Raw genomic sequence first — 21,321 nt, 5'->3', positions numbered from 1 at the left:
TACCCAACCCTCTGTCGGCATCAAAGAGCCGTAGCTGCCGAAATTATTGCTTCCTCCCCAATTGCCGACACGTGACTTGTCACGTGCTCTCTCCTTCCTATTATATTCCCGCTTTCCCAGGCCCCAGCCCGCACCATACACTTTTCGTGAAAAGAACGAGCCGAGGATAAAATGACGGAAAAGTGCCCGGCAGCGGAGCTCCGTCCCCGCCACCATCACGCCGTCTCCCCGCCGCTCCCCTGGAAGACGCGCTTCTTCATCTCCGTCCTCTCCGCCGTCACCGACGTTTCACGGCGCTCCGACGGCACCGTCAACCGCCGCCTTCTCTCCTTCCTCGAGCCCCGCTCCCCCGCCTCCTCCCAGCCCGTCGCTGGCGTCCGCACCGCCGACATCACCGTCGACTCCTCCCGTAACCTCTGGTTTCGTCTCTTCGTCCCCGCCGCCGCCGCCGCCGCCGGCCGGATCCCGCTGATCGTCTTCTTCCACGGCGGCGGTTTCGCGTTCCTATCCCCGGATGGGCGCGCCTACGACGTGGTGTGCCGGCGGATCTGCCGGAAGGTTAACGCCGTGATCGCGTCCGTGAACTACCGTCTCTCGCCGGAGCACCGGTGCCCGGCGCCGTACGAAGACGGTGAGGACGTGCTCCGGTTCTTGGACGGCGGGGGCCTGGCGAGATCCGACCCCGCCGCCGCCGGTCTGGTGGATCTCTCCAGCTGCTTCCTCGCCGGCGACAGCGCCGGCGGCAACATCGCCCACCACGTCGCCCGCCGGTGGGCCGCCGGCGGCGAGTGGAAGACGCTCCGACTAGGGGGGCTGGTAGCGATCCAACCGTTCTTCGGTGGGGAAGAGAGGACGGAAGCGGAGATCCGGCTGAAGGGTGCGCCACTGGTGTCGACGAGAAGGACGGACTGGCTGTGGAGGGCGTTCTTGCCGGAGGGGGCGGACCGGGACCATGAGGTGGTGAATGTTTTCGGGCCGCGGGCGGCGGCGTTGGAGGAGCGGTACCCGGCGGCGATGGTGGTCGTGGGGGGGTTCGATCCACTCCAGGATTGGCAAAGGAGGTACTACGAGGGATTGAGGGCGAGGGGGAAGGAGGCGAGGCTGGTGGAGTACCCGGACGCGATCCACGCCTTCTACGTGTTCCCGGAGTTGAAGGAGTCGGGGAACCTCATTGCCAAGATTGCGGATTTCGTGGAGGAGCATCGGAATAAGGAGAAGGATTGATTGATCTCTTACGAATGGAATCGTGGGATTCGTTAATTAGAATAATATAATGTAACTCGACTCTGTTGGAAGATGCGATTTCAGTGTGGCACTTTGCTTTTGATTTATCATTAAGTGTGAGGTATGAAGCTGGTATTGGTTTTCCTTGTTTTTTTAGTAGTTGGGTGATGAAAATTATCTGGTGTGAGGACAAAACCAACCTGATAGCCTTCTTTGTGGCTAACCAATCAGGCTCTATACAGTGTGGAATCAATCAATCCAACTGGTCCTACCCTAGCTACGATATTTTCTTCGAGCTGATGCTACAGGTTGTATCTACTTCACAGCCGGATTGTCTTAAAAAAAAATTATATATATATATATAATACAATTTGTATTTTAAAATGTACCGTAGAAAAGCTAGTATCTCGATAGCATTGTAACAACACGAATAAAAAATAAGATACTGGAATACTTGTAAAAGGAGCACTCTCTCAAAGTGTTTTACGAGTTTGCTTTGTATCTTCCTTATGTCGATTGATTGATTGTTTTGGGGATGAGGATTGTCATGCAAGGGGAAGGATGAAGGGCGGCTTGATTGTTGGGATCGTACATATCAAGCAAACATAAAGCTAGATTGAAGAATTTTTCGGGTCATGAAGGAAGTTTTTTTCAAGAGATTTTGTAACTATGTTAAAAGATTGCTCTATATAATGTATTTGATGTTATGTATAGGAGATGGTCTTTAGGCATTAACTCGAAATAAAATTATACTCAAAATAGGACTCAATAATAAAAAATATATTAGAATTATTTTATCTTAAATATAGACATCTTGCTAAAATTTGACACTATTTCTAACAAAAATTTTAAACAAAATCTGGTGAATGCCTCCAAATCCCGTGAGAAAAATTCACCCGTTGATCCACTTGCTCCTACAAAACTTGGTATGGTTTAGCTAGTTATAATACTTACTGGCTACATGTTATGTAGCATAAGATTAGCTCTGCGGTTTTATCTTTCTGGAAGGAAATCTTTCATTTATTTTTAATTTCTTATGATTTGTTGATATGAGAACACGGAACTATGGGTTTGCTCTTCTTGGTTGTAATTTATATTTTGTTGAATATTCTTTTCTTGATTTTATGGCCGTGATTTATGGATGATAGTTTGTCTAGGAGGTTTAGTAATGACTTTGGCTTGGAGTGGGTCTTGGAAAGATATAAAGAAAGGGGGGAATATGGGAGGATCTTGGGAAGGTCCGGGAAATGTTGTGGAATAGCGTTCATGAAGCATGTTATTGCATTATTATTACGTTGACACTTTACATGTTCGAAAATCTTTTATCTTTTATCTATAAGATGCTTTTTTGCAAGTTATGAATGGAAGAATTAAAATGAAGCACACACAGGTTCTATATTTTCTTGCAGAAATAGATTTTCCGCCATGAGATTGATGTATAATCAATTGGTTAGCTTGGCGAAAAATTTATTAGAATTTGATGGTGCAAAAAGATAGACTTTGTACTCAATGTGTGTTGTAAATTAATTTTTCTGCTAATACCGGTTTTGGGTGTCCAAAATTGTGAAATGGTCCATCTATTAAATATCTGAATTTTGGAGGCATACATGGGATGTCCCCTTTCTTATAATGTGTTAACTTTTTAATTATATATATATATATATATATTCCTAATCATCATCCTTTCTTAACCCTAGTCTTCGGATACATTACTTTGATCTATAAAAAGTTTGCTCATGGCTCTATGGATGCTAACCTGAAACATTACAAACACTGTAAAAAATATTACTAATAAAATAATAATTTGTATTCAATAAATAATAATGAGTTCAAAAAGTAAAATTGTTTAAGTTTCTTATTTTATTATTGACAATGACTAGTGTTTCAGTATTGAAAACCAATATAAGCTATTAGTTAAATTATAAATAAATTAATAATAAAATAGCATAATTTTATTAAAAACTATATAATTTTTTCCATAATTTTATAAAAAAATAATTTATATTTATTAGATAGTAACAAAATAATTAATGTTCAAACATTATTATTTTAATCAACGAGAATATGGTCATATTCCTACTATATATTATAAATAACATTATCTAAATATTGATAGAATAAAAATAATATGATAACATGATTAATTCATTCAATACATGCTCATACTATTATTATATTAAATATTATGAGTATCGTAGAACATATAATAATATTTTAATATATTAATACATGTTCTATAATATATCTATACATATGGAATATGTTAATATTAAAATATATAGGATTTTAATATGTAATGGGACATGTATTTTAATATGTATAGATTTCATATTTTTATATAGTAGAAAATATTTTATATGTTTTATATATAAAAAAAATTGAGAATTGTTTATATGCAAAAGGTTACCGACTAGAAGGCCTAGTTTGAACCATGGATCGTAAATTAAGCAGGCCTCTGTGAGGGCCGGACCGAGCAGCCCATTAACTACTCCGTTCATATCGCCTCCAATCTCCTCATTTATTTTTTTGAGATTTCTTTTTTTTTTTTTTTTTTGGTGAGAAAAAGGAGGGGAGGGGGAGGGACCAGCCTACCCGCGTAGCAGCCCCATTACTGGGCCCCCCTTCCACCAGGGAATGTTCGATACAGGTCGCAGGTTTTCGCGTGCCTTCCCCGACCCGTGGGCTCACCCCACTGGGTTCACCACCTCACGTGTGGGTACGTCACCCCAGCGCCACCTTGGTACAAGTGGAAGGAAAGCATAACCGCCAACAAGCCAGCCGGGCGTGGGGCATCCGGTCCCCTAATTTAATCGACGCCCGCGCGTTTCGAACCCGGGCAACTTGGGCGGAATTATTGCCCCCTTACCATCAGGCTACTACCTTGGTGGCTCTTTTCTTTTTTTTTTTTTTTCACACTCTCGTCCCGTTTCGATTTCAGCTGACCTAATTTCTGGCTGTCTCGAGCCTAAAAATTCCTTCGATTTCTTCCCCGATTATTTCATAGCCGATGTCGGATCCGTCGGCCGCCGGTGGACAGTCGAAGACGGCGGAGGGAGCTGCCGCTGCCGCCTGCGGTGCCGCGGCGAGGAAGGAGAAGCGGAAGGCGGTGAAGAAGCTCAAGAGGAAGCAGGTGAGGAGGGAGGCGGCGATCCGGGAGCGGGAGGAGGAGGAGGAGCGGTCCAATGATCCGGAGGAGCAGCTGAGGTTCCGGTTGAGGGAGCAGGAGGAGGCCGAGATCGCCGAGAGGGAGAGGAAGGCGTTCGAGGAGCGGGAGAGATTCTGGTTGGAGGCAGCCGCCGCGCGAAAGGCTGCGGAGGAAGAGGAGGAGTCCCGGAGGAAGAAGCTTCTCGAAGAGTCGCGAGAAAAGGAGGTTCTAATCTCCCCTAATTTCCTCATTAGTTTTCCGTCTACTTCTTCTATTTCCCCTAAGAATTGTTTGAATCCATATTACTTAATATGATAGCCAAAAGTTCTAGCTCTAATTAGTTTTTTCAGTTCTGATGTGGGAAAAAAAAATTAATTTTTGCTCTCGGTGGTTGGTAGTTAGTTCGGCATACTGAATTCAGCATTAAATGACTATATTTCATTGTTTTCTTGATACATTACTATGTGCTTTTGCTGGTCAAGAAAGAGGAGATGGATGGTCGAGAGGTTTCTATTGGATTTATCTTAAAAAAGAATTCCTAGTTTTTTTGCTGATTCAAATGTTGGAATGTAGTAGAATTGATCAATTCGTTATATGTGTTGAGTTACTCTTGCCGTGGATGGAGAGAGAGAGAGAGAGAGAGAGAGAGAGAGAGAGAGAGAGAGAGAGAGAGAGGTTCAAATGATTAGCTGGAAATACATTGCTATGAATGCCTTTATAATTTTGAGATGGGTAACATTTTGTATTGTAATTGGACATATCAAACCAATTGCCTGTTCCTTTGGACAGGGTGTTGACACCTGAGTGAATATGGGGTGTTAATGTCTAAAATTGGATGAATATTGCTTCCGTGTGCTGGAGAGGAAAGAAACATGGATTAGAAGTCAGTGATCATAAATTAGTTGATTTGTAGTTTATATTTCCTTTCTTCTCTTACAAAATGTATAGTATGTCAACATTGTCATTTGACCAGTTGAAGGTAGTAACTGTCATGTGGCTTAGCTGATGGTCATGCATAGCACCATTGGGATGACCATTCTGTAACAACATAGAAAACATATGAATGGGCAACAAAATGCATGCAGTACATTTTTGACCTACTTTTGCAAATATGTTTGCTAAATGAGAGTGTACGTCTTGTTATTATTTTTTAGTGCTTCGTATCGAAAATTTTGGTGATCAATTTCATGTGACTTCCTTCTTTTGCATTCAATTTGGAGACATAACAGAATCAGCAGAAAGAGCGTGCAGATGAGTTGGAAGAAGGTGATGAATGGGAATATGTTGAAGAAGGGCCTGCAGAAATCATCTGGCAAGGAAATGAAATCACAGTGAAGAAGAAAAGGGTTAGAGTTGCAAAGAAAGGTGCTGATAGACAGCCAATTAAAGAGGTTATACTTTGCTCAAATAAAGTTTTTTTTTTTTTGGTGGTCAGGCATCTACTTTTAGACAACTTTGGAATCTGGATATGCTCTAAACTTTGATGAAAGCTATTGCAGGATGATGAGAGACCCACATCAAATCCACTTCCTCCACAGTATGTAGCTTTTGCTTCTTACAAGAATGGGCCATCTATGTCAGCACAAAAAGTACTTGACAAAGCTGCTCAACAGATTCCAAATTTTGGAACTGAGCAAGTGTGTTTCTTGAAACTTTGTCTTTCTTTTAAATCACAAATACTCCGGCCATCTAAATCATTTCTGCCCTCCACATTCACTTTAAACTTCTTATGTCTGTTCTTTTTCTAGGATAAAGCTCACTGTCCATTTCACCTTAAGACCGGAGCCTGTCGTTTCGGGTCACGTTGCAGTAGAGTTCATTTTCATCCTGATAATTCTTGCACATTGCTCATCAAAAATATGTACAGTGGCCCAGGACTTGCTTGGGAGCAAGATGAGGGGCTTGAGGTTTGTAAGATGATACTCTCCTGTGGCTAATGTGGTATCCTGATATTGCTCTTTAGTTTCATCTGCAAATGACATCTTGTACTTGCATTTTATTTCCTTTTGTAATGTCCCCTCCATGGTCATAAATGCTTTTTACCATATCTGCAAACATGACAAGCTGCAAAGTAACTTGATCATGTTTTGTCATAGTAATGAAGAAAGGCTACCCAGTTAGCATTGTGGTACTAATCTGTTTGAAAAAAAGTGTTTGATAGGATAGTGTAACAAAGTCGTCTATTTCTAATTGCGCCATTTTAGAAACTACAAGATTATACCGTCTACTGCATGTGCATGGACTTGTTGGGTTTATTGTATGTGATATATGGCCTAGTTTTATGATATCTTACAACACCACCAAGTGTTCTTTAACAAAATCTACACCAGAAATTCATCTCAAGGTACAATGTAATGGAGAATTGGCCTTGGCTGAGGATGGAGATTAGCATTTCTGAGGCTTCTGTATCCTGTGCTACTTGTGCAATTTGTAATAGTTGTATCTGAGCTTGTTTTAACTTTTAATTCAGCTATATTTGATAATTTCTTTTATATTCAGTCATTCTTGCAAAGAATATTTTATCAAGATCCCTCTTTTCTCTTTTATACTTGTTACTCCTAAAAATCTATGATGCCTTTTGATTCAAGCTTGAGGTATCCATGTCCTGACAGATTTTTGACTATTTAACACTTTCTTGAATCCAACATATCTTTGAGTATTGACTTCTCAATATTATTGATGGACAACTCCTTAACATTCAGTAGTTCTCTGGTCATTTCCTGTTTGTTGAACTATTGGTGATGTTCCACAGTCGAAGATATTATCAGGAATATTAAGTTCACAGGTGACAGAGTCTTTTTGTGTGACTATGATGGTCATGTCGTTTAAGTATCAGTTTCTGACACGATATAATTATGAAAATTGTGAAAATCCTAGTTGGGAAATTGCCACAAAAGATTTGACATGAAAGAACTTGTGAAGCAGACTTAAAATGATGGGCCAAGATATAGTTGCTTGATTATGCATTAAGGGGATGCATTTTGTATGAGGACATATATTACCTAGATAATTTATTTGAAGTTGTTTGGAAGTGTCAACACTTTTGGATGCTTGGACATGGCATGACAAAACACGACATAGTTGGATGCTCCACTTTGATGTGTCTTGCTGATGGTAGGATAATTTTAGTAACTATCCCTTAGTTCTTGCAAATTTCAAGCAAAGTGTCCTTATATGTTTAATATAAAATTGTCAAGATTATATAAAAAATTTTAAGTGAAATATCATTATGTTCTAAATATGAATATATCACAGCTAATTGTTAATCTAATTATCTCAGCACATCTTAAGAGACTGTTTGGAGCCTTATAGTTGAAGTTGTACTACAACTCAAGTTGCACCGCAATTTAAGTTGCAATAGTCGGCTTGCAAAGAAGCTCACTTCTTGTATTTGGAGGAGCGTTTGTTAAAAAGAGGGGTATTTCTGACAGGCATTCCATTAAAAAGACATTTCATTGAATACCTTGGAATTGAATGCCAGGTCGAAGCACTCGATATACATGAAGATGAGGGTGTTATGCACAAAGAGGTAGACATCAAAGCTGCCAGTGGCAAGGGACTGGGCATGGACTTTGGCACCCATGGGCAAGGAACTGGGCATGGAGTTTGGCACCCATGGGCAAGGAAACAGGTGGCAGTGTGGGCCTTAAGGAGGAAGGAGAAGGTGAAGGAGAGGGGCAAAAGGGCTAGGCAGCGAAAAGGGAGGAGGAGATGGAGTGGAAGAGGAAGGCAATGCAATGAAATCTGAGGTGAAGGAGGCGGCTGCGGGCCTCTCAAAGGTGATAGGGGCTGACGGTGGCATTGAGGGTGGCTATGAGGACTTGGAAACAGGGCGGCGGAGGAGAGGGGAAGGGAAGGAGGACGAGAGAAATTATTTTTTAAAATTAAGAGACCAACTCAAGCGGTTGCAACTTGTTCCAGGTCTGCTTAAGACTGCAAGTTGACCTATCACAAGATGGCCCTGAGTTGCAGCCCAATGCACAACTCAACTTGTGCAATTTTAGTTGCGGACATCCAAACAATGGGCTGGTTTGCACCTGTATTGAGCCACAGGCCACTCCACTTTAAAGGAATCCAAATAGCCTCTAAGTGAACCTAGCAAATAAATTAAACAACTTGGAAACTCATGGCTATTCCATTATTTTTTTAAATAGCATCTATAATTCTAAGATTCTCGTTTTTCAAATAAGTATCAAAAAAAAAAAAAATACGACACACACACATACATATAGATACGATATCGTGCCCTTATGCCTAGATATTTGAAGGTTTCCATGTCCGACACCTGAGGACACTTAAGACACTTGGAACCTGTGTCTAGTGTCTAACATAGATGAGGACATAAGAATTTTATGCATAGAGTGCTGGTGGCACAAACACTAATATATAACTTCTACTCATAGCATCTTATATATCATTTAAGTTTCACAGTATTTGCATAATCTGCATCTCTTTACAATGCCTGTAAGTTTGCATTTACATGATAAGGCTGTACATTATACTTGCAATCAAGCAACTTATAGCCACTAATATAGCTAGCTTTGCTTTTTTTGGTCAAAAGGTAACTTCAATGCATATCTGGCTAGCCGATTAGCCACCTTATTAGAATCCCTCTTTGTGTGATACATAATAATATCTAAGAACTCCTACTTTATTGGAAAGTTGTTCACATTGACCAAGATCGAGTCAACCTTTGAGTCAATAATTTGCCTAGAAATTATTCAAAATCATGTTTTACTGCTTCGAGTCTTTATATTCTCTTGGAGCACCAGTCAAGAAACTCATTGGTACTCCACCTGGGAAATGAGTTTTATGTGTTAATGCAAGGTGTAATTTTGTGGTAAACCAGTCTCATTCTCGACCTTTTAACCTTCAAGTTAATCTTTGTGTAGCATTACTTGCATGAAAGTTTAGTTTTGCATCATAGGCTTAAACTCTTATCACTAAGTTAAATGAAATGGGAGTCAAGGTCTGCAAAACTGGAAGCGGGAACCTTACCGGCTCATTACCGGTTCCGTACGGTACAATTCATATGGTGCTTCGTCCTACCACGAGCTTCCAACACTTTTCTCTCCCAGCCATGGTACCATACGAAACGAGGTGATATAAGTAGGTGCCATGCTGTGTAGGGCAGTGCCTCTCAGCTTGGTTTGGTATTGACTGGTTTGGCTCATTTAACAAGCCGTACCTAGGAACCATCCCGGTTCTGCATCGGTACAGTATGGAATGTCCCGTATGGGTGGTACCATGATGGGAGGTATGGTTCAAGAGGAACTTGATTTTGTAGTCATAGTGGCTGCAGTTGGGCTGGATTATGGATGTTATTGTTGCATCGACACAACAATGGAAATCAGAAGATTCTTGTGATCTTGTTGTCGCTTCAGCTTGAGTCTATTATTTTATGGTGTTAATTCTCATAGATTTTGAAAATATTGAAGAGTCAGTTGTATCTGCAAGAGTTTATGCTTGAAAAATGTCTTGGGTTGGTGCGGCTTGTCTGGCAGAATTTGAAAATATTTACTGAATCCCTTGAATTGATTCATTCCTCCCATGTTAACTAGTTCTTTTTTTAAAAAAAAAATTCTCATTCTTCGAATCTTATATTATAATTTTTTCAAAACAATTTATACACAGTCATTGGAACAATGCTTATGATACTTGTACATCTGATACATGTTTAATCTTCTTGTATGTTGGGACTACTCCCGGGTTACACATATTACAGTATACAGATGAAGAGGTTGAACATTGTTATGAAGAATTTTATGAGGATGTGCATACAGAATTCCTGAAGTTTGGCGAACTTGTTAATTTCAAGGTTTGTTAATGTTACTTTTCTTTTGCTTCAGAGCTGTTACGAGTTCAACTATATTTGAGTTCTCTTTCTTCTTCATCTTCTTTTTCCTATTATTTGTATGAGAATACTATTTCAATAACTACTAATGACAATGTTTTATAAGGTTATAGACGTTGATGAAATTGATAAATTTTAAATTGGAAGCGAAAAATAGGTTTTGACATAAATAAACAATATTAACTAATTGTCTCACCTTGTTTTGAGTGCATAATTGCTAGCAGCACACAAGTAAATCTCCAAAAAACTTGGTCAAGTCTCATGCATCGTTTAAGATAGTTTGGCTGTTGTGTATTAACAAACTTGCCATTTTTTTATTTTTTTATTTTACATAACAATAATAATCATATTTTCCATCCATTTTAATTGTCTTGCTATATTTTGTGATTTTGATCGCAGTTATTGACGTAATTTTTTTTTCCTTCATTCAGACTTTTACTCTAATTTACTATCCTTCTTCATACATGTTTTCCACCTGCGATGGTGCTGAATTGACCTGAACTTGCCCTTTGCTTTGGATATCTGGAACTATGCACTTATGAACTTTATGTGTTAGTGGCCTGAACCAGTCACTTCTATTTGGTCCCAGCAACTAGCTGTGATGCTTCACTCCTACCTTGGACATGCAAATTTTTTTATGGGTTCCATATTGTTAGTGCTTACACTTGTCCTATTTTACTCATGCATGGTCCAACCGCCAAAATAACTATATCGACAACCAACAAGCATGGTCCTATTTTACTCATGCATGTTACATCCAACCAAGGTTGTTTTTCCTCTTTGTTTGTCATTCATTCGTATCAAAACCTTAATACTTTGCCAAATAAAATTTTTTTTATATCTTTTTACAACATTAAAGCAGTTTTTATAGGTCTTGCATTCCTCTTTAATTCCTTATTTATGAATTCAAGTTTCTTGCCTTTGTGAGTCCTTTTGGTTTTAGCTGCAGAATCAGAACCTGCACATGCAATTATGAAAAAGGACAGGGTAAAACAGCTTGGGATCTCTTTCTTTTTCTTCATTATTGAGCAATTCTTAGTTTTCCTATTATGCACTCTCTTGTTATATCATGTTGGAACTTGGAACCCATCATTCTCATTGTTACACTGCTTATTAAGCACCTGGACCCAGTTATGCATGGACATGGACATGAGAATCGAGTTCCAACTTGTTAAGAGGGAAAAAAAAGAAGAGATACAGGGATATGTAGAAAAGATAATGTTAATAAAAAAATATATTTTTCAATATTGTACAAAATAAAATATTAAAATATACTATATATTAGGGCTTTCTGATATGCATGGTTATCAACCAAACTTCCTAGTTAGCTTAAGAATTTCTGAAAAATAATGTTTTTCGAAGTTATTTTGAAACTTGTATTCTTGACCAACCTTAGAAAAGAATGAAATCTGCAAATAAAAATTTAATAGTATCCAAGTTTCTGATGTGTATCTGATTTAAATATGTAGCCGATACAGATTCTAGGAACTGGATGTGAGTTTTCCGGAAACAAAACCTTGATCTTCTTTATCACCCAATTTCTGATGATCAGTGAAATTAGATATTGAAGGAACAAATGAAGAGAGAAAAAGGCTTTAGGCTGCTTTTTATATTGCTGATCTCATTTTATTTTGCCATGTTAGCTTGCTATTCAAAATGTCAATTCCAACCTATTTTGTCTAGGTGTGCAGGAATGGCTCTCACCATCTACGTGGAAATGTGTATGTGCATTACAAGTCCCTGGATTCGGCCCTGCTTGCTTACACTAACATGAATGGCCGTTATTATGCTGGGAAACAGGTACCTTGCACAGTCACTTGTTTTTTATAAGTCTTCATTTGTAAAGTTTGATATCTTCATCTTCTGCTGGTAGATTCAAAGGCATTTCCCTTGCATGCACATATCCATGCATAGCTTTGCTAGTAAGCCAGCAGCAAGCAGTTGAAAAGTATATGTAGCCCCTTTGTAGAATCTTCCTAATTCTTGTACTTATCAGTTTTGCTCTGAACGATCACTTTTCTGAATTAGATAATATGTGAGTTTGTTGCTATCACGAGATGGAAGGTTGCTATATGTGGGGAATACATGAAATCAAGGCTAAAGGTAACCAGATAGTCTTTGGTGATTATACTCTGACATTAAAGGCTGCTTTCCCCAAATAGTGATTTGTGTTTCTTTGACAGACTTGCTCTCATGGAACTGCTTGCAATTTCATTCATTGCTTTCGCAACCCTGGAGGGGATTATGAGTGGGCTGATTGGGATAATCCTCCACCTAAATACTGGATTAAAAATATGGCTGCTCTATTTGGCCATTCAGATGAATCAGTGTATGACAAGCAAGTGGAGCTAGAAGATCGTAAGAAGTCCAGGGGTTCGAACAGAAAGAAAATACCAACAGACAACAGGTTTATCAACATTGGGTGCAGTTTGTTCTTTCATTTAAATTCAGATTTCAACTACAAATATACAAGAATTATAAGTTGCCTAGTTGATTGCTGGTGGTGAGCCACTTGATTGCCTACGCAAACGATTTAGGGGCCTTCTTGAGCATCTGAAATGTGAATTCCCTAACAATCACTAAGTTGTTATATTAAAAACAGACCACTCATATCTATAAATGTATTTTACTTTATTATGTGGTCTTTATTTGAGAAAATAATTTTAAAAGCTTAAGATATGGAGACATTTTTGTCTAATTAAACAATTGGGTTAAGAACTTTTTGGTTAGTTCTAGAACAGGAGCGAGAGAACTAGAAGGACGAAGACAAAGAAGCGGAAGGGGATGACAGGGAGGAGGTAAAGAGGGTAAGAATTTTTATTTGAAAGAAGAAAGGGAAGAGGACAAGGAACTTAAGGGATTCGGATATCATTGTGTTTATCGATGTTCAATTGTCAGGTTTTGCTTTCCTTTCATTTCTCAAACATTTCTATATCTCTCTTTTCTCTCTTGCACCACCGCGCAACCCCCGCCCCCCTTCCCCAAGCTGAAACTGCTGATGAAATTTCTTACTCTCTGAAAGTGCCAAGAAAGAAGGTTGCTCTAGTAACTCTCTGTCCCCGGCCGCTCCCTCCATGTTTGCCCTCAATTACTAGAACCTTCGAGAGATGCTCCTTCATCTCCAGGCTCCATAAATGTTTGATAGTTAACTATTACAGTACAACTTATTATTGTGGTTATTCTATTAATCAAGAGATTACTTGTAACCAAGTGCAACAGATATCAGTATTGATCTTATTCAGCATCATGAACTTGTATGTTATTACAATTTCACTTTAATACTAATTTTTATTACCTTGTATATCATCAGAATCAGTGTGAAGCTTTTGGATACTGAAACTTTTTTTCACTAAAGCACATCTTATATATTTTTTTTTCTTTTCATTCTAGCCTGTTCATTTTTATTCTTATTATTGACGTTCTTGTATGGATGTAGTAGGCGTCATTCAAGAAGTTCTATTGACTGCGAGACAGACATGCGGGGTGGTGGTTCCATCAGAGAAGATCCAGATATAGAGAGAGATGAATATAGGAGGCACTCAATCAGGAGAGAGCACTCTAATAGGAGGAGAAAAGAAATAGCTTTTCTGGATGAGCATGAACCATCTGAGGAAAACAAGTCTGAAGTAAGGTATTATTTGTCCTGTCATGATTCAGATGAAGGCATCTCCAAGACAACAGATATAGATTTCCTTGAACGACACTGGAAATATGAAGAGAAGAACGGATTTGATTATCATTATAAGAGGAAACCTACAACAGAAGACTTGTCTAGGAAGGAAAGAGGGACTTACTCCACTGGGCTAAGCAAATCAGAGAAGCATCATAAATCCAAATCCCATGAAACACATAAGAAGGAACATGGATCATCTAATTGGCAATGGGGCAATGATTCTAATAACAGAGAGCCAAGCAAAAACCTTTCAAGTGAGAATACTGGTGGCGGACTTACAATTGATGAAGAGCGGTATAATGGGGGATATTGTTCTGATGATGTTGGTTCCAACAGAGACTCATCCAGTGTGCATGGAACAAAGAAAGATAAACGCCTGAGTGAGAAAAGAGAATATTATCAATATAACTCGCAGCATCAGAAAAGTCATAAATCCCATAAATATGAAAGTGATGATGAGAATAGTAAATTGAGAAAACAGAGGACTGGAAGTCAGAGAGATTATTTTGATGATTCTGCAGATGATTGGAGATCCACAGATAAAAATTCTGATCAGGAAGATACTGATCACCATTTACCAAGCAATAGCAGTGAATTCTATAGGAAACATAGTAGAAGTGGTGGAAAGAGAAAACATCACCAAAGGAAAGATGAGTACAGAAAAAATGGTGGAGAAATTAGTACTTCTGATTCTGACGGTGCAGAGTTGAATAGGAGGCCCTACAAAAAGAATTCAAGAAGCCGCACACCCATCCAGTGTTCGGGCAGTTTGAAGAGGGACAGTAGTCACTGAAGCAGTCATGACTCCCGAGGATTCAATTGTGTACTATATGTGCAAGAAAATGGTACATAACACTGTTTTTTTCAATTCAAGGTTATACATTTTATTGTGAACTGAAAATTGAAAATATGATCAAACACTAATTTTTCCAGTAACAGCATACAACTCAAACCTTACCTGACTCAGAGAACTTGATGCTCTTGTATTTCCTATTAAATAAGTCTCTCACAAATGCCAGAAGCTTTCAAGTTTGGGAGAATGCCATATTTGAACTTCCTGTCAATCCTGCTCACAAACATGGCTGGCAAGAGCTGGGCTGATTGTTTACTTATAAAATTTCTGAATTTATTGTTTTATGGGCTTATATCGTATTTCCAATGTTCATCATGGGAGTGCAAATATGCTGGACGAGGCCGGTTCGAGGCCTGACTGTAGCTTGGGGCTGAAACCTTAGTTCTGACCTATACTGGCTCGGATATGCCTTGCCTGAAGCAGCCCAAGTTTGGGCTCATTTTTGGACTGGTTGTGGCTCAGTTTTGGGCCTGATTTATTTAACCTAAGTTCTTAAGCCCAAGCTAGTCCTCAATTCATTCAGTTTTCAAGTGTAGGCCTAAAAATAAGGAGCCTGAGCCTGGATTGTCTCAGCTCTGCTGTTCAGACTGACTGGACAAACTAGCCCATTTACCCCTAATGTTCAATCTCTCCTAGAGTGGTCAATCATAATGCTCAGCATCTCATGTCACTCTGTTATCTGTTGCAGTAGGACCTCCTTGATTGGACAGTGATAACAAAACAAGCAACCAGGTCCTCATTATTGTTTGAGTAATGGCTTCATCAGTCATTTAGTTAACTCTTAGTCATGCAAGAGTCTGTGAGGGGACCTGTTGAACATTGGATTCAGGTTAACTTGGAAAGTTTAAGAAAGTTGATTAATTTTATAAGTCTTCTGGCTGTCTGTTAAGTTTGGATTGGTGCATTGTTGTGCTCATGGTTTTTCTTTATAACTTTACAGGCTCTAGCACTTTCAATATTTGTATTCTTGAAGCGCTCACGTCATATAACAATTGATAAGTGGCAGGTACCTGACTTTCTGGGCACCTAGTGATGTCACTCAACCAAACAATCCTCAGACGTTGAACTGATACCTGAGCTACACCTTAATATGCTGGGCTACACCTCTCTGTTTTTGCTTCAGCAAGCAGTGGCGCTGTTACATGATGATTTGCACTAACCCTTTTGCTGTGATGACCAAATGCAACTGCTAGGTTGTATAGCAAGCTCTCTGAGTTATTACCTTTTTTTCTTGTATATATAAAGTAATGCAATGAGTGGCCTTTCCATCCAGAACAAGTCCATTGAATGTGAGCAGGCCATGCCTTTTGTCATCACGTTCTTATTTCTGGTATTTTAGCTGGGGACTTGTCAGTGCATTCAAATGGCTGGTTATATGCTGGTACCAGGTTGATGATTAGGATATTTTCTTTTACATTCTTATTACATGAGATATAAACTGCTAAGTTGTATGTTGATTTCTAAATTTTTTAATTTCTGATAAAAGATTACACTGATATTGTGTATATATACCTCCATCTCCCTGTAATTCCTGCAATTATATGCTGACCATTAAACCTGCCAACACCGGCAAAATGGAACATTCAGATCAGCCAATTCTAAATGCAGAACTCTGGACTGTGCCGGTGTTTCTTCTTGCATGTTGTAGCTTTTTTTTTTCACTCCTCTTGAGGTAAAAGGTGGTGCTCTGATAAAAGTTCATAGTTCCTGCTTCAAAAGCTGAAATATTGGTTCATTGCCATCCATGGGGAGGTTCTTTCTAGATGTACGTTTGTAATTGGATCACTTGGTAGAATCCTTGGTTGTTTGAATTTTGTAGAGGTGGAGAATGTGAATAAAGTAATTGTTGATGGCTTCCAGGGAGATACCATTCAACCAGGGCTAGTGGGACCTATTTTGATCTTTCCACATGTTAAGGGCCCAGCCATTGGCAAGGTTTCTGCTTTTAAAAGGCCATGTATGGGAGGAACCAATCCCCATCTGATTTGTTCTCTCTTTTACCCATGACACTTAATCATATTTATCTAATTCCTAGGAATCTTAAATATTCGTGTTTAATAATGGCTTTAATTCTTTTTTCAAGTGTCACTGTACAAGCTTTATGGACATTAAGAAAGCGTTACTTTTTATATAAGAGTTGCATAATTGTTGTAATATCGTATGTACCACTTGAAAGTAACTTGAGGGAGCATGATGCTAAGAATGTGCAACTGTTCTCAGGCAACCGAACCAGTTTGGGTTCTTATATGCCTGTCAGGAGAATCAGATTCTACACTGCCCGAGTTTCTTTTAGATAGTGATTGCTTCAAGATCAAAACAGTCTGACTCTACTTTTTTTCTTCTACTTTTTTCTGTTTTATGTAAAATTCCTACTTGTTTGCAATAGCAGAGAATAAGGTGTACAGAAAAACCAATGCGTAGATTGGGGGGAGGGGTTGGGTTCAATCTGTTTATTACTTTGTTTTCTTCAATTACTGATGCTACTATTATAGATGCTCTCTTTCAAAATAGGAACTCAACTTCAGAATATACTCAAGAGATAGTTATTGCAAAATGGAAATGGATGACGGCTTGATTGAGGTGTGATGTGCAAATCATCACTTGGGAATTTAGGTTTAATGCTGAAATATCATGTAGGTTAATTTGGTACGCCAATATGATGTGGTATGGGACTTGCCTTGCAGGTTTGGAAGTCACTCTTATCATAGCAAGTTGTCTCGTAGGTTTGCCCCTTAATGCCATCAAATTTCTATGTCATATTGAACACTTAAAGCGCTAAATTCTCACAGTTGGGAGAGAGCATGGTTGCACTTTAGTTACAAAGTTGACAGCAAACAGGTAGGATACCAAGAGTTTGAAAATGTGAAGGCATTGGAGTATATTTGTCTTATTTTGAACTTTCATATGGCGAGGATATGATAAGGATTCTTTGTTCCATCACGTTCTTTTTTTTGTTTTTCCATCATACCCCTTTAGCCTTCAGACTTAGAAACTTGGAACTATTCTTTCATGCGGATATAATTGATCCTCTTGCTTTGGCAAAAGGGCCAAGCAGAATAAGTCTCGAGGAAGCAAAGAAGAGAGATGGAGAAGGGCGAGACAAGGGGGAGATCCTGGCAAAGCGGATATTCCGCGAGATATCCTACCAGACCATGACTCCCACTAATGTCCTTCCACTGCCAGGGCCATCCATTCTCCTCACCCCCTTTTAATTGTTCTCTCTGACCACTTTCTTTCTCCCTTTATCCTTTTTTTTTTTTTACTCTTCTTGGAATTCGAATTTGGTATTAGCCAATTGCTCCTACGTGAGGTGGAACCGAAAGTTTAGGTAAGATGCTGTGTCAATTTATTAGATCAGAGCTGCTCTTTTTAGTAATTTGCTTTCTTTTATTTGAAAGGGGAAGGATATGTTAATGATTTGAGTTGCTTGGCTCAATTTTTTCCTCTCTTCTTTTTTTTTTAATTTAAACAACGGCCGTGTTGAAAATAGAAGGATAAGAAAAGATAATTGTATTTCTATCTATATTTACAATGTATAAGAGTAGCCTTTATATAGTACTAGGAGGCTCAATCAATCAATCACAAATCAATTAAGATGAAGTTTGGTAAGACTAACTAAGTTTGGCACAATCAGCTTTTATGGAGGCCGACTAAGTTTGGCACAATCAGCCTCTATGGGGGCCAACTAAATTTGGCACAATCAATCACAAATCAATCAACAATGATTTCTTCCCTCAAACTCAAGATGGTAATATGGACATCAACTTGAGTTTAGAAATAAGAAATCGAAAGATGTCAGAAGGATGAGCTTTGGTGAAAACGTATGCAAGCTGATCAACCAAGATGAACTTATGGACCGACGACAACGCCTTTATGATAGAGGCCTTCATGATTGAAAGCGAGACCGCGCCTACCGAGTTCACCTTTGCCGAGCACTCTAACGGGACGGTGTGACGCGCTGCTCCATGCTCACCTGGTCCTCTAGAGTTTGGAGTGAGACTGCGTCTGCCGAGTTTACTTTCGCCAAGCTTTTGACAAGACGGTGTGGCGCGCCGCTCCTGCATGATCGAGAGCGAGACCGCGCCTATCAAGTTTATCTTCGCCAAGTTTCTGATGGTACGGTATAGCGCACTGCTCCTGCGTGATAGAGAGCATGACCACGCTTACCAAATTTGCCTTCGCTGAGCTTCTGATAGTACGGTGTGGCGTGCTACTTCTGCATGATCGAGAGCGTGACGCGCCTATCAAATTAACCTTCGCCAAGCACTCTGACGGGACGGCGTGTTCCGTTGCTCCATGCTCACCTGGTCCTCTGGGGTTTAGTGCGGGACCATGCCTGCCGAGTTTAAAAAAGAGAGAAGAGAATTATATTTCTGTCTGTATTTACAATGTATAGGAGCAGCCTTTACATAGTACTAGGAGGCTAACGAAGTTTGGTAAGGCAGACTAAATTTGGCACAATCAATCACAAATCAATCAAGAAAAAATTTAGTAAGGCCGACTAAGTTTGGCGCAATCAACCTTTATGGAGGCCGACTAAGTTTAGTGCATTCAATCACAAATCAATCAACAATGATTCTAAGAGGCCGAAAGTAGGCCAGAGCCCAGCGACTACAGCATCCAGTCAGTCCATGGGGGGCACAATCACACGAAAGCGCACGCCAAGTACACATAGCCCGTTACATAAGAAACAGGCCTGATCCTGAGGTGAATACATCTCTTATGAATTTGGTGGCCTCCATGCCTTACGAGAAACTCACTCAAATCTTGTCATGATGTTCATGAACAAAATAATGTAGTTAAGAAACTGTTTATTTCCTTCTTCTCTCTCCTTTTGTTCCCCCTCATTTTTCGGCCAAGGTTGCTCACGTTGTTGTTTATATCTGATTAGCCTTTAACCCTGCTGAGAAGGTTAATATAAACGAGCAGTGTGCAACAATATTGTCCGAGGAGTTAATGCTCTTCAGGGCATGGGTATACGAGACCTTGTTCCTCTTCCCCCTAACAAGATTTCCACCAATTGCAAGTGGGTTTACAAGATCAAGACTCACTTTGATGGCTGAATCGAGAGTTAGTAAGGCTTGCTTTGTTGCTTATGGAGTTGAGCAGGAGAACCGCAATGACTTCAAGGAGACTTATGCGCTAGTTCATCATATCTTGTAGCTTTGGTTTCTGTTCATCGATGGCTACTTTATCAGCTTGATGTGAAGAATGTCTATCTTTTTTCATACGTAAGGAAGTCTATATGATACCACCACCGTGACTTTCTCGTCCCCCTGCGCATGCTCATGCTCATGCTATATATGCATGTTTTGAGCCACTTTGTTATGCCCCCAATAACAGTTCACTATGCTCATCTCTTATTATGCCTTTTGCGTTATCTTCAAGCTACTACTCTACAGACCTAGCTTTTATTCAGCTCTTCCTATCTGAAGCTTTATACTTTCTCCGATGCTTCCTGGGAAGTAATCCTGTTGATCATCATTAATTCCATCACTAGCTGTTATGTCTTTCTTGGCACCTTCCTTATCTCTGGAATTCTAGGAGGCAGATAACCATCTCCACCTCATCCGCTGAAGTTGGACTATGAACTATTCCCACTACTGCTACTGAGATCATTGGGCTTCACAATTGGCTCCTTGCAAATATGGGTGCTGTTGGGGGAAAAACCCCAAGTCATACCGCCGCGGAGGCGCTCGGCCAAAGAGCGCCGACCAGAAAGATGCTCGGTCAAAGAGTGCCGACCAGAAAGGCGCTCGACTGAAGGGCGCCGACCGGAGAGAGCGCCAAGAAGAGGCGCCCAACCAAAATAACCAAGTAGGGGTGCTTGGCTAGAAAGAGCCGACCGGAGGACGCCGACCAGAGAAGCGCTCGACTAGAAAGCGCTGACCAGAGACAAAAAGCGCCAAATAGAGGCGCTCGGCTAGAAGGTGCTCGCCCGAAGGGCGCCGACCAGAAGTACTAGGAGTGACCCCGCCACAGGGCGCCCCATTGGGCGACCAGCTCGGCTCGGCACCCCTGCCGAGCCGATTGCCTTGACCAAATGTTCGACTCCCGCCTAACCCTCTAAGGGACCTGGCAACTCCACTACAACCTGCCGCTATCTCCAAGTTATCAAGGCATAAGATCTCCGCAGGTATTCGGTACGACCTGCCATTAATGCATGAGACCCCCTCAAGTCTCCGATGCACTCAGTCATTTAATGAACACGGCTCAAGGCGATCTCCGGATCACTGAACCATCAAAGCGTATGGCTCTCCCTGACCGCCGGTTCACTCGGTAATAAATGCACTTACCATCCACGGACCCCAGGCCCACCACGGCCGACGGTTCAACCACTCCAACAGGTCCGATCGACTGTGACAACTCCCTGGTTCCGGTCTGATTCGGCCTTATTCTCTACTACGCCATTAATGGGCCAAATGGTGCCCAATTATTACAAAAGAGGACAAATTCCCCTGTCACCTCCCAGGTAACACAATATCCCTCTATAAAAGGGAACCTGGGGGAAAGAAAGGGGGGACCGGATCCGGACTCGGACCGGGACAAAAAATAAACAGCACAGACACAAT

At 40.3% G+C, this 21,321-nt stretch overlaps 2 protein-coding genes across 5 annotated transcripts; both read left to right on the top strand.

The window, feature by feature from the left end:
* Positions 1-1,509, top strand: LOC103704792 (probable carboxylesterase 18). The gene has a single exon (XM_008788233.4). The coding sequence runs from the start codon at positions 172-174 to the stop codon at positions 1,222-1,224; it is 1,053 nt and encodes a 350-aa protein (XP_008786455.2). The 5' UTR covers positions 1-171; the 3' UTR covers positions 1,225-1,509.
* Positions 1,510-4,136: 2,627 nt separating this feature from the next.
* LOC103704793 (zinc finger CCCH domain-containing protein 16) lies at positions 4,137-16,258 on the top strand. 4 transcript variants are annotated; one of them, XR_001879310.3, is made up of 10 exons: positions 4,137-4,594; positions 5,599-5,760; positions 5,869-6,006; positions 6,118-6,276; positions 10,095-10,187; positions 11,907-12,023; positions 12,252-12,326; positions 12,407-12,630; positions 13,663-14,741; positions 15,756-16,258. XR_001879310.3 is itself a non-coding variant. In XM_008788235.4 (9 exons), the coding sequence occupies exons 1-9, from the start codon at positions 4,232-4,234 to the stop codon at positions 14,687-14,689; spliced, it is 2,361 nt and encodes a 786-aa protein (XP_008786457.2). In that variant the 5' UTR covers positions 4,137-4,231; the 3' UTR covers positions 14,690-14,894. The 4 variants fall into 4 exon arrangements, 1 of the variants encoding a protein (XP_008786457.2); XR_603677.3 differs by having other exon boundaries at positions 13,660-14,741; XR_603678.3 differs by having other exon boundaries at positions 13,660-14,741; positions 15,750-16,258.
* The last annotated feature ends 5,063 nt before the right edge of the window (positions 16,259-21,321 follow it).

This window comes from Phoenix dactylifera, chromosome 14 (assembly GCF_009389715.1).
Source record: "Phoenix dactylifera cultivar Barhee BC4 chromosome 14, palm_55x_up_171113_PBpolish2nd_filt_p, whole genome shotgun sequence".
Taxonomy (NCBI): Eukaryota; Viridiplantae; Streptophyta; class Magnoliopsida; order Arecales; family Arecaceae; genus Phoenix; species Phoenix dactylifera.
Note: the sequence above shows the minus strand (reverse complement) of the source record. Positions and strands in the feature narration are given on the sequence as shown.

Coding starts and splice junctions, on each gene's coding strand:
- LOC103704793 (XM_008788235.4), top strand. CDS start 4,232: ATGTCGGATCCGTCGGCCGCCGGTGGACAGTCGAAGACGGCGGAGGGA. Junction 5,761..5,868: donor ATAGACAGCCAATTAAAGAG/GTTATACTTTGC, acceptor AAGCTATTGCAG/GATGATGAGAGACCCACATC. Junction 6,277..10,094: donor AGCAAGATGAGGGGCTTGAG/GTTTGTAAGATG, acceptor CACATATTACAG/TATACAGATGAAGAGGTTGA.
- LOC103704792 (XM_008788233.4), top strand. CDS start 172: ATGACGGAAAAGTGCCCGGCAGCGGAGCTCCGTCCCCGCCACCATCAC.